We start from the raw sequence: 16,811 nt of genomic DNA on the forward strand, positions 1-16,811 counted from the left end.
TGATACCTTCTCCTGGGGCTTTGATGGGTGAGTGGAAGGTTCCAAAATGTTGGAACATTTAGCCATCTAGAATTTCTTCTGATGATCCATGTTGCCCACTCCTTTGCTTTCACCAGTAGAAATAGTTGTGCAGACCATTTAGGCCTGTTTCTATGGTGACACCCATTACTGGGAGAGGGGAGAAGGAAGGAGAACAGTCTCAGATAGCTAGAAGAACAAGTTTTCCTTATGGGGCTTCTTGTGAAATAACTTCTCCCCATTTAACCCCATCCTTTATTTGCTGGAATCAAATATTAATTACACAGCAATGTGATGAAGCAGAAATTAATGTATCCTGACACTTTATACAGTAAGTTGTGTGCAGGCCAGTAAAGCCAAAATAACAATTGCACTCCTGGACTGTGGAAGAAGCAGATGTTTGGGGGGAAAATTCCACTCCCTGCCCCCTCATTTGGAACAGGTGACAGTTACAGATGCATTTATCTGCAAACTTAAAATGAAACCTTGGAAAAGCTATACCTACCATCCAGTGGTGGCATTCAAATATGTGAGCAACCGGTTCTCTGTGTGGATGCCGCTTCCAGAAATCCATTCTGGGCCTGGGCAACAAAAAATTAGCTATCGGTTCTGCCGAAGTGGTGCGAACCAGCTGAATCCCACCACTGCTACCACCCTTTTGATCTGGGGACTGGAATTTAAAACTCTTTTGCATTTCCTCCTTATCCTACACCCCACCTCCCAAAATAACAGAATATAATCCCTCTCTCTTTTAGAAGACAGGTGAAAACAGCAAGCATAGGAAAAGTCAGATGATATTAAAAGCACAATAAAGCAATATGCTTTGCAGAACCATTGGGATTTCTGACTTGCCTCTCTTTAAAAAAAAAACAGGCTCCTGGTATGTGTGAGCATTTTCTCCATTCCTCCACAAACCCAGCACTATTTTTCCCATGTTCCCTTTAGCTCCAGATGCTGAAGCTGCCTGCTTGGTGACCTTGGCTATCAGTCTTCTTGTAATATGAAAAGACTAATAAGACCTGGAACAGGAAAGAAGCAGAAACTTAACAGGAAGATCACTGTTGTCATTTCAATGTGCTTATTTGTGAGGCTAGGACTGTTCTTGCAAAAATATCAATAGCTACATATTTGCTTCTGTAGTACTGTCCAAAATAGATTCCATAATGGAAATGGAGGGAAACAATAAATGGAAATCAATGGAGAAGAAAGCTGGGGACCTCAAAACTGAAAAACTGTGAAGGGCTACAGATAAAAGTTCCAGACTGAGAACAATAGTTCCAGATGGGATCTAGTTCAACTCTCTAGGTAATCATTGAGCTTAGTGAGTGACTTTGAACCAATCATTGTCTCTTAGGCTGACCTTCTTCAAAGGGATGTAGTTGTGGGGGTAAAATGGGAGCAGACTCCACGTACAGTGCCTTGATCTAAGGAAAATATGGAAGATAAATACAGTAAATAAATACAATTCTTTTCAGACAAATTGAATGGCTTCTTTTACAAAAGTCTTGGACTCTACACAATATTTACTATGGCAGCAGCTGACTTCAGAAAAGAGCAAAGAATGAGTGGGAAAGGACAGGAAAAAAAGACCAGCCATGAAAGCATGAAAGACCAACCATGAGAGCATGAAAAAAAAGCACTGAGAGGAAGAACAATAAAAGTAAAGCAAAGAGAGAGGTGCTGAATTTCTGGCTGTGCTAGAGAAAACAGTTGTGCCTGTATGCAATATAGATTATCTGCCCCCCTCTCAGTCAGTCCCAAACAGACGTGAGTGTCCTTTTAATTGGATAGCAACCCTTCTGTGCTTGTGTATAAGGTGGAATACAAATGGATGTTTGGGTTGGCAGGCTGCATCCCTGTGATTGCACACTATTTGTTTGCTAATAAAGAAGAGTCTCTTATTTCTTCCTGGAGTTTCATTGCAGCATTGCAGCTGGACTGGATGACAAGGAGCCAAATATGTACAGTCATCTTTCCTTTCCTTTGCCTAGTGGATCCTTTATTCTCTTTTCTCAGCTCCTACGTTAGAGCTCTTCCAAAAGCTTGTCTCCATATACTGTGGGGCTTCTAGAAGCATCTGTACATCATGTCAATCAACTTATTGGAACAACTTAGATAAATTTAGTATTTGTTTGTTTGTAGTTGTAGGGTGGATGGTTCTCCATTAGCAAGTATTCATGTCTTCTATGGGTTCCATATCCTCCAAAAGAGAAGTTGCCATGTTCCTTCCCACTGTTCCTTCATTACTGTCATCTTCACCTCTGGAGAGCTCTCCTCTATGGACACCCTGAACATGACACTTTCTGTTTGATCTCATTTATCATGTTCCCATATAGTGACCTGTTATGTAGCAGTTGTTTCATTTTCTGTCCTCATATGAAAAGTTAATGCAGCAGTGCATGTACAAGGAAGGATGAAATGCTGGCCACTTGCTATTTTGAGCACTTCTGGAGAAAGAACTAGGTGGCTCAAGGAACTAAGGACGTTTCAACTATGTCACATAGCCACAGAAAATTGCTGCTACCAGTAGTAGTTGGAATGGGCAAGTGAAATGGTATGGAAGCATCCTTAGATCACAAATGAGGACACAGAGATGTGGAAAGTGTTGAGTTCCAAACTGCTAGGGTCGTCTTGATCAAAATGTTACTTCAGTTTATCTCTGTAGGGTGACCTCATTCCAAAGAACACAGTACTCCTAAGTGTGCCATTTGTACATTTACAGCTCCCCTTTTTTTGCTTTGATATTGACCACATCCCATATTTTGGGAGCAGGTATGGGGCTTGAAGCTTATTGCATAGAGTTTTCTATCACCCAATGCCATTTCAAATTATCATTTATGTATGAAGACAATAGAATTATGCCACAGCCAGAGAAACAACAAACCTAATCCTGAGATCACAGAGTGCTATTGTGGGCGTACAGCACTTTGAGCACATCACAGTGAAACTATATTGTCACGACAATAAAGCTTTCACTTAAATAAGTAAGTGAAACTAGAGATAAAGCAATGAATACCAACAGTGCAACAGAGAAAGGAAGAAAGCCTGAATGTGCCATTAGCAAGGCTGAATCATATAAATGAAGAGAAACATCACCTAATAATTCTGATTGGGTTCACACATGATGCTAAGTATAATGTGTTTAATTTGGCTTTGGCTTAGCACATTGTGTGAATCCCATTGTTCTGATTTATTCAAGAAATTGTATTGAAGCAGATTATAGCTTAATATAATAAATTAACTGAAAATTGATTGAATAGCCCCAATGGAAGGCTTGCCATCAAAAAGTCTAGACAACTAAACAACTATACAGTATAACTGTATACTATAACAGTATAACTCTCAGAATGAAGCACAGGAAATTTAGAATGATGCAGGCAATTCTCAGCCAGTGTTACACATCCCTTATAAAAAGTATCATTTGATCAGAAATATATATCCTTCACTTGCATGGGGCTTTCCAACTATCATGGATTTCAAATCTCAAAATCTCCAGTCAGGATCAAATTCAATCCATTAGAAGAGGGAAAACTTGATAAGGGCAAAAGAAGATAAGAAATTGTGCCACCTTTTACATCTATGATAGATGAGCTGCATATTTTGATAACCACTTATTACACCTGGCTGTTCTCCCAGGCTTTGGGACCATGTGCGTATCCCCGTTTGAGATTGATATGTTGTTGGATTGCCATCTTGTAATAATCTTTTAATCTTTTAAAATTAACTTTATTATATTCATACTTATTTGTAATTTTGATGTTCTTTGTTCTGGGAGTCCAGAGTCAGTTGGAGCTGGATGGTAATAAAACTGAATAAATAAAGATGCAGTAGTCTCATTGGTATATAAAAACACCAGCAAAAAGTACTACAGTGTGTATAGTACTAAATGTGGGTTAGTGAAGTCAAAATTCAGAACTCTGATCAGCAATGGGTAGTTTTCTTTGGCTCAGAAATAATTTACACTCCCACAGGCAGTTTTTGCCACAGTAATAGAAATACTACTGACAATTATCTAATGTTGTACAAGATGAAAGCAATAATTTACTGTGCAACTTTCTGCTTGTTGAAAAAAACAGCACATATACCAGAGAAATATATACTCAGGTCACATACAGAGATAACACATAAATGTGTGATATGCACAAAATCTAGCACAGGCTAATTATAGGCATTTTCTCCCATCCATACTTTGTTTTCTGAAAAAAAATAATAAAGTAGTTTGGCATGGGAGGGTGACATCTTGTGACGGAAAAAAGTAATGGCAGCCTAGACACATCCAATGTGTAATGTTTTAAGCCCCTACGAATGAGCAACCCATTTCCATAATAGTTTTTGCTTCATCCCCAAAGGAAACAGCTCAAGAAAGTATGAGCTGCAGCACAATAAAAGAAAGAATAGGCGGTTAAATAATGTTAAAAATTAAGAGCTGCCGTATAATCAATTTATTCCCACTACTGAATGTGAGAATAGTAAGAGCTTAATTCAAGCCCCCTCTTGAATAGTTAAATTTGAATATGTGCTTTTTAGCTGTTAAAGGGTTTAGTTCATTCTACACTTGTATTGAACCCATGTTTCTTCTTCATAAATCTTAAACTTCTGGAGGGCATTAGGTTAGATAACATGAGTTAATAATGGGGGGAAATTTAACCAGTTTTCAGTTCTGCCAAACATTTACTTAATTGGGACTATTGTTTTTTTATAGAAATTAACATATTGTCCTTTAAACAAATGGTTTATAAATATTTTAAATAAATAAAATACTGCAAAGTCTTCCATTAAACTAAGATCTCTTAACTGATCGTTAAAGATTTATAGTGGTATCCTTTCTACAATTATTCAAAAAATAAGCCTCTGAATTCATGAAGGTTTATTACCATTTATGTTTGTGTACACCTGCAAACCTAGACATGGCTTGGAAATGAAATTGGCTTAATGCCAATCAGCTGATGTTCTGAAAGCATTAGATGAAGAATTGTCATATATATCAATAAATTCAGTTCTGTTTTAGGCCCAGACCCAGTACTCTTCAATATCTTTATAAATGATTTAGATGAGGGGATAGAAGGGGAACTCATCAAATTTGCAGCAATATGAAGCTGGCTCTTTAGAACATAGGCTCAAGATACAAAATGATCTTGAAGACCTGAATCCTATCCAACAAAATGCAATTCAGTGGTGAGAAAGGTAAGGTTTACTAGGGTTGACATGATAGTAGTTTTCCAATATTTGAGGGGTTGTCACTGAGAAGAGGGAATCGTCCCAGTCTCCAAAGCATCTGAAGACAGGATAACAAATAATGGATGGGATCTGACCAAGGAGAGATCCAACCTAGAATTAAGGAGAATTTTTTTTGTCAAGAAGAACAATTAATCAGTGGGATGGCTTACCTCCAGAAATTGTGGGGACTCCATTACTGGAGGATTTTAAAGAAGAGATTGGGCTGGCATTTGTCCAGAAAGGTATAGAATCTCCTGCATGAGCACCAGGTTGGACTAAAAGATCTCCAAAGTCCCTTTCAACTCTGATATTCTGTATTCTATAAATGTTAACAAGAGATATCTAACAGGAATTGGTGACATCTGCAGTTACTATCCAAGTGCCCAGTGGACAGATATGATACTTGGAGAAAAATTTCTATGTTTCTGTACACTAAATATTTACTTCATTTATATGAAGTACTGGTATAAATATGTACTCATAATGCTCTCATATCTGGTTAGTAGGAATTGCTAAGAAGTGAATGCTATTTTAGCATATATATGTTGTACTCAATTCTTAACAGAATGACAGAGTTGGAAGGGACCTTGAAGATCTTCTAGTTCAATCCCCTGCTTAAGCAGGAAACCCTATACCATTCCAGACAAATGGTTGTCCAATCTCTTCTTAAAAGTCTCCAGTGATGGAGCACCCACAACCTCTGGAGACAAACTGGTTGGAAACAGTTGTCACTGATAGGAAAATTCTCCTTAGTTGTAGGTTGCTTAGTTGTAGGCTGCTTCTCTCCTTGATTAGTTTCCAATCATTGTTTCTTGTCTTGCCTTCTGGTGCTTTAGTAAATAGATTGACCCCCTCAAATATTCAAGTTCTTCTTTTGTTCTTAAAGTGTTGAAAAAGTAGGACTATAAAAATATGGACAAAATTTTCCAGGAAGTATCCCCAGTTCTTTCAACAGAAGTAGTACTGAAAGATTTCCCAGTGAGGTATGTCTTGGAATATAGAATACAAAAAGATATGTTCAAGAACAAAAGGCATATAACTGCCTCCCATTTGCTTAGATTCAGTTAGTTATAAATGCACAGGAAGAAAACATCATTTTTCAAAACAAAGTCACCAGTTAAAAGCAGCTATATCATGCATCTGCAGAACAGCAAGGCAGTGATCTATAACTCTAAGTAGAACAACTGTAGAGTAAATTGCCTCAGGTTGGCAAATACATGAACAACAACAGAGTGGATGTTGGCATATAATACATAATTTCAACTGAAAATATATAATACTGTATACATTTCAGAAGAAATCATATTTTCATATTCAAGCCATGCTTACACAGTCAGGAGGGACTAGAGAATGAATTGGTTCCATTAAAATAAGATGGTTAATGCAAATTAATAGGAAAAAAATTGATTGCATTTGACTCAAATACAAAAGAAAGCAAACTGATTGTGTTAGAATGTCAACTCCTACAATCTGAAAGACAAACTATAATTTGATTAAAACATCATGCTAATCTATAATTTTGTTACATATGATTTTCTGAATAAATCACAAATAGCCAAATTCACACAACACATTAAGACCTAAACAATGGCTTACCAATTATCATATAGTGGCTGGGTTTCTCTAATGTACCACGCCAACCATTATGGCTTAGTGCAGTTTGTGACTAGTTTCTCTGAATGCTTACTTACTTCCCATCCATTTTGATAGGGCTACAGCAGAAGTACTTCCTGAGGACATTAGCAACTGCCTCATTCGGCAACCACTTGCAGTTACAACAGTGATAAAAAAGTAACTTGGCGAAAAGATATTAAGTCTATCCATCTGAAGTAAACTAATTGCATACATCATTATTTATATTACACTAAAATACATCAACTTCTTCTGAAAAAGATGTTATAAAATTTTATATTATTAAGCCCAATGATTTGGCTAATGGATGAGAAAAAATATATAACATTTCTCTCAACCCTAGCAGAGCAACTGGTGAATATATGGCTAGGTCTATGCAGTGTTTTTGACAATACAGACTCTAGAGTCTACAGATTGCCATCACATCTTAATAACTTCCCAGTTGGATTACTGTGACACACTGTACATGAGGCTGCCTTTGAAGATAACCCACAAGTTGTTAACTATCTAGAATGCAGCAACATGGCCAATTAAGGGCACACCTTGTGTACCACTACTTTGCAATCTGCATTTATTCCCAATTGGCTTCCAAGTGCAATTCAAGGTGCTGCTGGATATCACTTTTAAAGTTATACATGACAGAAACTGGGTTATCTGTGGGAGCCTCTTTGCTCATTCCAATAGGATGGCAATAATGCAGGTCTCTTCCCTTCATTTGGCAAGAACCAGGAGGTATGTCTTTTTTATTTGCATCTGCTTTTGTTTTAACAAATTATTCAAAGTGGCAAACATATCCCACACATCTTCCTCCTATTTTCCCCACAACAATAATCCAGGCTGACAGTGACTGGTCACCTAGCTGGCTTTCATAGCTAAGGCAGAACTTGAACTCACAGCTTCCTGCTTTCTAGCCTAGTGCTTTAACCATTATATTATTCACTCCCATGCCTGGCCTTTAGAACAGCTTCTCCTTCAACCAATATATGTTGGCCTTCAGAAAAGCCCTAAAAAATGGCTTTTTTCTTGGGCACTGAGGCCAAATTGATTAGCATTCTCACCTGGAGGATATAAGGTAACTTACTGATTTCTTTTGCTGTTTTTAACCATATGGCTTATTTGCTGTTTATTTCATTGTTATTAATTGTACACTATCCAGAGTTGCAATTTTTCAACTTGGTCAGCTATATAAATTCCAAATAAATGCCATGAAGATACAGGTTTCTATCTTATATCTTGATTAACTTCATGCTATATGAGGAATCAAGAGTGACAATAAAAATGAGAGGATAATTGAAGTCTACCAGGAATAAAAAAGGAACCAGTGTATAATGTGAAATGTAATAGGGTGGAATGAGAATCAGCACCAAATTACCTTTACACTTTATTTTTTGTAGTAATTTTTATTAAAGAATATAATTACAACCGTAAAAATTAATATAATTAATGTAGAAAAAGAAAAATAATAAAGAAAAAATATTATTAAAAAGTGGTTTTCCACTTCATCACAGCAACAATTTTAGTAACTTTCTCAAATAATTCACCATCTCTTAAAATACATGAAATGATATTTTCTACTTATATCCCATCTCTTATCTTAAACAAATCTATAAAGCTTCCTCATTTCAGGAATACATTTAACGAATGCAAAACTCAAAAATGTCCTTCATGTTTTAGTGGGTTTTTAAAAAATTATCCCTGAAAGTGTAACACATACCTCTTCAGAACAAAATCCTTTATGTTCAATAGAGGTGAATTCCTAGTATCTGCCCTCAGTTGATTCCAGTAAATCCCATTTAATTCTATAGCATGTGTTTCTGACACTGTAAGATTATACTGCAGTTCAGGTCTTGGTCTCCTAATAATTTTGCTTTCAGAGTGCATATGTTTAAAGCCATACATTTTAATAGCCTATTAAATGATGTTTAATAGGCTATTTTATACTTTATAAAAGTTATTACTGATTGCTAGTAGTTGTCTTACGTTACTTAAAATTGAAGTGATTACATAACAATACAATTTGTAGATCAGAATGAAAGATCAGAATAATTGCTGGCTTCCGACATGAGATACAATTTCTCCTTCCTTCGCCTTCTTACAAATACATCATTTTCTTCCTTTTTCCAAACCGCTGTTGTGCAGCTAACGGATTACACTAATCCACCCGTTCGGGATGAAAAACACCGGAAGTGTGGCGACTTTGGCAATGCAAAGCGAAGTAGGTCAAAGGAAGAGTGGCAAAACTGAACTCGGAAGTATCATAATCATGAAAAGACCATAGAGCTGAAACAGAAAGGAAGTTCAAGATAATTCACGTGTCTGGAGAGAAGGGGGAAATGTCCGCTTCCCTGCTAAGAAAGGGACTGGAACTTCTGGAGACGGCGGGAGGTAACCGAGGGCTGCAGGGTGGCCAAAGGAGAAAAAGGGAGAATCCAGTTTAGGCTAAACAATCCTTCTTGTTTCTCTGTCTGATAATTAGTGTCCGACTCCTCTCAAAGATCAGTGACCGCCGCCCGACCCAATAATCTGTTGAAAAAGAAGAAAAACAAAAGTTCTAGGTCCAAAAGAGACAAGGCCACAATCAAAGGAAGAATTATCAAATCTGCGTTAGGTGAGTAGGGGGAAGATGGAGAATGATGACCAAGTGGGCGACCCTCATCGAATGTATTCGGTATACTTTGATTGTGTCTGACTAATGCAAATGCAAATTTTTGAGCTCTACTTGCATTTTACAGTTGAACAATAAATGCACAACATTGCTTGTAAGTTGCATGGAAATTTCAAATGTATATTTAAGCAAAACAAACTTCCTTTACTCAACTGATATCAATTTATCATCTTTGTATATGATTTTATGCATATAGATATGAGTGACATGCGTGAGAGTTATAGGTTATAACATTCTTTCATTTTTTTTCCTATTAGTGCAACCATATTTTTACTTATTTTATGTACCTCCTTTCCTATCCCATTCAAGATAACTTATAATTTCAAACCATATGCATGCCAAAAATTGACAATATATGCTTCCTCCCAAGTGATTAAAAAAATAATAAAATTATTATTGTTGTATTGTATTGAAAAAATGTGTCCTAAAGGCAGAGCCTCTGCATATCATAACTTCATGATAGTGATGATATTTTTATACTACCTTTTTATAATGTTTATGTACTCAGAATTGTGGTGGTGTGGTCTGTGCCAAAGCTGAAACCTGTTTTGGTCGAGGCACAAAACAAAATACATCTGTTCTAGGCATGAGGCAGCAGTAATTGAGCATGGTGTAGAGGCAAGGGAGAAGAGAAATAAGGAAGTGGCAGTGAAGATGTTTCCCTCTCTTCTCTATTCAGTATCTTCCAGTGTGATATATTCTATTCATCTGCCCATGCCCAATCGTTGCATTTTATGTCTTCTTTCCTTCAGCAATACCAGTGCCCAAGTGTGGGACATAGTACCAAACTTCATGCCCTCTGAACTTCCAGTTCCTTCTGTTCCTTCTATTGCCTGAGCTGCTACTGATGTTCTCATGCTTCGTATTCTATCACTCCATTTGCTGATTCAAGTATTTCCAGCTCTTTCCCTTCTCTCCCACAAATGTATCACAATAGGTCTGACCATGCTCCAAAGTACATTCTTTATTCATTTAATGCAACAAGAAAACCCACAAAGTTTGACCTATGTTCCACATAAGCTGAAAGCATGTTTTGGAGTAGTTACCCATATGTAGATCATGTTTTTTATTATAGCTCCGGTGTTCCTCAGCCATCAGAGCTTGATTTTGTGATTTATATTAGAGACAACCAGGTTGCAGACTATTGCATACAAAATTCTTTGAAATCTTATGAAGTACACAGGTTTTCCCAATAACTGAAGACAATAATAAAAGGCATTGATGACCATTCTATTAGCCAGTAAATATTTTCTGTTGTCCCAAAAAGGAGATAAGTATAAAATCTTCCACAGACTTTGTCATGTGAACAAACTCCCTTAGGAAAAAGACTTTTTTCCCCCTTGATCATCTCATTTATTGCATGAGAAAATTCACATACACCTTGAAACAACTTGATCCCTCCAAAATAGTGGCTGCACAAAATCAAATTAAAACCTGAGGCAAGCAGGATGAATCAGGCTTATAATTGCAATACTAACTCCCTAAAGACAAATACGAATTTATTTCCTCCTGAATTTTATCTGCATACTTTCTTCTTGTATTGTTTTTTCCAGAGGAATATCAGAAACATCAAGCAGCTGATCACTTTAAGAAAAACATGCAGTATATGATGGGTACTCATTGTGTGGCAGACAGTACAATTACTGAAAAGGTCAGTTTGTTACTTGTTGATTGTTTATTTGGGGAGAGGAGATGCTATTAGAAATAAAAGAAAAATACAGCTCTATTTTTATATAATTGACAGCTTTTTGAGAAGGGAGCTTGTTTCTCGGTATAAGCATGTTTCTCGTGTCTCTATTTCCAATTTTTTCTAATGTCCTTGCCAAATACTTTAGATCTTGAGTTTTCAAATTCAATTATTTGAAATTAGTGTTGTGCATTGACCTGGATTCAAAGCACAAATTGTGATTCACAACCCGTATGGGCATACATGTAAATCTGTTGGGAGTACCTTAAATTAAAGTTCTCCCAGGATCATGCATCAGATCTGGAGAATATCTGAGAGTCCAGATAAAAAGCTGTTTTCAAATGCTCCAACAAATACAAATCCTTGAGTGGTGTTTAGGACTGCATACAAGGACCTGTATCTTTCATCAATGTAATCAAATAATCTATTGAGTTTGGTTAAACTCGGAAGGTTTATTATACTACTGATTAATGATTACACTTACATATATTAAAAGATATTGAGTTATTATTTTCCTTTGCATTATTTCTATAGATTTTAACCCAAAACAGAGGGAGGAAAGCTAAAGACCGCCCTGTAGAAAAAGTAAAGAAGAAGAAGCCAGAAGGAACTGTCTTCACTGAAGAAGACTTCCAGAGATTTGAGAGAGAGTATTTTGGAAGAGTTGGAACAATCTGACAAAAGTAACTTGTCCATCATTGCTAAAAATATCAGCATCAGTGAGCAAATGCTTGCCAGTCTTTTTCTGGTTGGGAAGTATGTCTATTATAATAGGCTACAATATTTCTACATATGATATGCTCAGTTGTTGCACTTCATATGGAACGACGGTTTGTGCCCAGAGTGGAGAATCCAGATCTTTGATGCTGAGTTTGGACATATGACTCTTAAGATTATCTTTTGACTCTCTGCTAGAAAAAATATCTTCCCTGAACCAGAAAAAACAGTCTTTTGCCACATTTGTTAGGAGTAAGTTAACTTAAACAAGTAATTTCTGTACATATAGAAGAGAGAATTTGCATTTCATGTTGCAATATCAGAGCTGAAAGGATTGCCTTATTGCATAATTGTAAAACTATTAGTTTTGCTGCAACAAACTAACAATTACACTTTTTAGTAGTAATAATTGATTTAATTTATAGCCAAATATTTCTTTAGTTCTTCATTTATAACAACATAGTAACAGTCAGAATTATAGGCATTTGAAGTGCTTCCACAAGGATATCACAAACAATATTTTTTGCTATACTTAAGATGCAAGTATAGTAAGTCCATTTTTTGTGATACTTTTTAGGAAAGGGATATTCTTGTGATACTCTCTTCTTCTCAAAAAGGAGTCATATAATTTCCTACCATATTCTGTTAGTTACTTTTCAAGTATTTTTTAGTTTATTCAATGTATCATTTGTCATTTCTTTAATAAATGAAAACTTTACAGAAATAAAATGGCCAATTACACCAGACTGTTTAGGCAAAAGTTGTTTGTGAAGTACCAGAAATGGTAAAATTATGTATGATTTCATGATTTATAACTATGCAGTTACTACATAAGAACAGTAATTTGTGCATTTTACTAAAAATAAAAAGGAAATCCTCAACCTCCTTGCGGTAAGCACCCTCATTGTCATCTTGAATAAAACCCACTACTGTTATATCGTCCGCATACTTCACAATATGGTTGGTGGCAAACCTAGCACAACAGTCATGGGTAAACAGGGTGAACAGCAGCAGACTTGGGACGCAGCCCTGAAGAGAACCTGTGCTCAAGAAAATGGTGTTAGAAATATTTGTTCCAGCTCACACATACTGGGGCCTGTCAATAAGAAAATCAAGAATCCAGTTGCACAAAGGAATGTTTAAGCCTAAAAGGCCCAGTTTGTCTACTAGATGCTGGGGAATGATTGTATTAAATGCCGAACTGAAGTCGACAAACAGCATACGCACATGACTATTTCTTTCCTCTAAGTCACGGTTGTCAAACTTGCCACGTCACATGACGTGTTGTGACGTATCGCAACTTTTTTTGCATTGCCGGAGCTGGGGTGGGTGCGGCCTCCGCATGATGCAACCAGCCCACGGGCCAGCAGTTTGACACCCCTGCTCTAAGTGCTCCAAGCTCAAATGGAGAACAGAAGAAATAGCATCCTCTGTAGAGCGATTTGGTCAATAAGCAAACTGAAGCGGGTCAGATGTTGGCAGGAAGTTAGATACAATAATGTCCTTTATCAGCCTCTCAAAGCATTTCATAATGATGGATGTCAGTGCATGACTTTTTTTCATCCCTTACCATTACTAGCATTAAGCTAATTATATTTATCCTCCATTGTAGTTCTTTTCACTAGTAGGTTATCTGAATTATTTGTTTGGATCACACCTTTTATTATTTTTACAAACAATTCAAGATGGTGAACATAATCCACCACACCTTCCTCCTCCTATTTTCCCCATAACATTATGTGATGTAGATTGGGCTAAGTGACCAGACAAAAGTCGTAACTCAGAATAAAGTCGTTTGAAAATACTTCTGTCTGAAAGTGCACAATACTTCAGATTTAAATGGAGTTGGTTACACAGTGACGTGTCTTGTGAAACCCAACCAGTTTGATTAATTTGTAGTTCAGTGTAGTGGATGAACCTAGGCAACTGTATACATTAAGCAGGTAACATAGTTGACAAGGTTACTGTTAACCACTTTAGTATGTTGGACAAACATACTAATATTTGAAGTTGTAGTCCTGAAAAAGCTGTAAGAATGGTGTCTCCTTTTCAAAAGAGTAATTGTGGAATCAATTAGTCTGCTTTCTACTTTTCAAATCATATAAACCAAGTGTTTAACCTTATTAAAGAAATTTATAAAGTTGCCCAACTCACAGTGACTCTGGGAGGCTGAAATTATTACTTCCATTATGTGAAAAGCAGCACATTTTACTAGCTGAACATGCATTTCTGTTGTAAAATTAACCAAATTTTATAGATTTCCCTAACTTATTATCCTAAATTATTCAGATGGGTAAATTATTCTATCATGCTAAGCTACAGTGATTAGTTTTTAGCCAAGCATGCTAGTATATTTTAACCATTAGTTAGCTACAAGTGATGATTCATAGGAAGTCTCTTCTTCTCCCAGCCATTGCCAATGTCCTTTGTCCCCACCCCCTTCCCAAACCAGCCCTGCCACAATTTCAATTCATATTTCAATTCAATTCATATTTGGAACAAATTAGCTCGTCAAATACTTGAAAAACAGGCCAGGGGGCGCTATTTCTGAGTTGCTGCCCCAGACATATAGAATACAGTAAATTCACAGCATTCCTTTTAACATTCCGGAAGCTGCATAGGACAGAATTCATCTGGGAAGCAATATGACTAATTGTCACAATTTTTGAATTTCAGTGTAATTGTTGTATCCCATTTTGCTCTTGTGTTTGGTTATTTTTCCCCATGTATTATAATTTGTATTTTATATCGTTTATTTATGAGTTTAATTAACCTGATTGTGAACATTTTAATGGGTTGCATGCTTTATTGGACTGCTGTAAAACATAGGCTTTATAGAGTCAGCAGTGGTTTTATAGAGTCAGCAATGTAAAATAACAAATACATTTCAGTTTGGGCAAAAGCCACCACAAACAAGAACACTGTGCACATCTTTACACTGAATCATAAATCCAAGCTGCATTCGTTCAAGGTGCAGGACTGTGATCAGTAATAATTTTCTGTTGTTTTAAAGATGTTTCAGCCCCTATTGCCTAGGTAACAGTTCTTGCCTAATTTAATCATAGTCATCTTTTTTACTCTCTACACTAGAACAAAAATAGCAACCAAAAATTGTCAGGAAATGGAGTATATTTTACCTGAAACAAACATGACTTATCGGCAAGTAAAAGCAGGGATGAAATTAAGAGTTACAATAACACTGCAGCACATGCTCATTTGGTACAGTATTGGAACTGCCATCCTGTCATCCGGTTACCTGAAAGCTTATAAACAGCCCTATCTTTGCACTGCATGCGTTGTACCTGAAGGCCCACTTGAGAAAGGGAAACTTGTGGTTATCTCATACAGGTAGTCCTCAAATTAAACAACCATTTGTTTAGTGACCATTTTAAGTTACAACAGCACTGAAAAAGTGACATATGACTGTTTTTCACATTTACGACTGTTGCAGCATCCCCAAGGTCACATGATCAAAATTTGAATGCTTGCCAACTGCATGTATTTATGACGGTACGGTTACATTGTCCCAGGGTCATGTCATCAGTTTGTGACCCTCTAACAAGCAAAGTCAATGGGGAAGCCAGATTCACTTAACCATATTGCTAACTTCAGTGATTCCACAGCTGTGATAAAAAAGGTCATAAAATGGGGCAAAACTCACTTAATAGCTGTCTTGTTTAGCAACAGAAATTTGGGGCTCAACTGTGTTATAACTGGGATATCTGTATCCCAGTAGTATCAGCCTAATGCATTGTATAAAGGAACAGAACTTTGTTATTTGGATATTTTAATATTTAACAAATGTTATCTATAATTAACTTATTTATTTTTATAGCTTTTTATTTTATAGTTAGCTATTATCTACAATTAGCTTTAGCATTTAATGATCACAATGTGCTGAAGCTAATTGTTAACAAGACAGTTGTAAGAAGAGCAGTCTCCAAATTATTGAAAGACTTAAAACAATCTCAGAATCACTGGTACCTATCATTTATACATTAAATTTCAACAAATACAAAACAATTGCTTAAGTATTAGTCAATTTATGTTATTCATAAACTTATTAAGTTATTGTATTTAGAAAATGGCATTCCACATTTACTTGTGGATCAAAATAACTGATAAGTTCAGACTGTGCTTTAAATCAAATTGAATTTTAACTTTAATGATAGAATTTTGGATAAGATTGTACAAATTTTTCTAGGCATCCTGCGCATATAAAGTTGGTCCTGTGTTAATCTACAGTTCAGATATTCTGATCCATTTGCAGAAAAAAATGAATTTTGTTCCAGTTATATTGTAGCATGAAAAAGTAGTTTTGGGGGGAGTGCAGAAAAAAAAGCAAGGATAGTGATCATGGTTGAGACAAGATAGGGAACAAGTAGAATATACCACACTAGAAGCATATTCCTTGTGGCCAAGACATTTAAAGGCTTACAAACTTGTACTTTAGCAGAAACCAAGGTGAAGTAAAGCATGTATGTTAAAAAGAAGCAGTTGCATGGAAAGCAAATGTTATATTGGGGCTTGTTCCATATTGCCAAGATACCATTAAAACATTTGGGCTAATCTTTTCATAGCGACAGCAGCTAAGATGGGACAGAACGGGCCACAAAGTACACACTTGCTCTAATTGTCCTACATATCATTCTGGAGTGCCATCAGATTATTGCAGCCTAAAGCATTCTGGGTTTTCTCCTGGCATGTATTTTTATTTACAAAATGCATATAGCCACCAATCTCATCAAAGGCAACTGCACAGCACATTATAGTTGGGACACCGCAACAGATAGAAGCATTAAAATCCATATTAACACTAAAAAAATTCTAGGTGAAAAAGAGAATGGTTATAATAATGGAACCATCTAAGCAGGT

General features: G+C 36.3%; 1 protein-coding gene across 1 annotated transcript; it reads left to right on the forward strand.

Annotated features, from left to right (window-relative positions):
• The first annotated feature begins 9,146 nt into the window (after positions 1-9,146).
• RPS19BP1 (ribosomal protein S19 binding protein 1) lies at positions 9,147-12,802 on the forward strand. The gene is made up of 4 exons (XM_015816715.1): positions 9,147-9,252; positions 9,344-9,475; positions 11,086-11,183; positions 11,754-12,802. The coding sequence occupies exons 1-4, from the start codon at positions 9,201-9,203 to the stop codon at positions 11,895-11,897; spliced, it is 426 nt and encodes a 141-aa protein (XP_015672201.1). The 5' UTR covers positions 9,147-9,200; the 3' UTR covers positions 11,898-12,802.
• Positions 12,803-16,811: the final 4,009 nt, after the last annotated feature.

Source organism: Protobothrops mucrosquamatus, unplaced genomic scaffold (assembly GCF_001527695.2).
Source record: "Protobothrops mucrosquamatus isolate PMUCROS unplaced genomic scaffold, P.Mucros_1.0 scaffold486, whole genome shotgun sequence".
Taxonomy (NCBI): Eukaryota; Metazoa; Chordata; class Lepidosauria; order Squamata; family Viperidae; genus Protobothrops; species Protobothrops mucrosquamatus.

Coding starts and splice junctions, on each gene's coding strand:
- RPS19BP1 (XM_015816715.1), top strand. CDS start 9,201: ATGTCCGCTTCCCTGCTAAGAAAGGGACTGGAACTTCTGGAGACGGCG. Junction 9,253..9,343: donor ACTTCTGGAGACGGCGGGAG/GTAACCGAGGGC, acceptor TCTGATAATTAG/TGTCCGACTCCTCTCAAAGA. Junction 11,184..11,753: donor ACAGTACAATTACTGAAAAG/GTCAGTTTGTTA, acceptor TTATTTCTATAG/ATTTTAACCCAAAACAGAGG.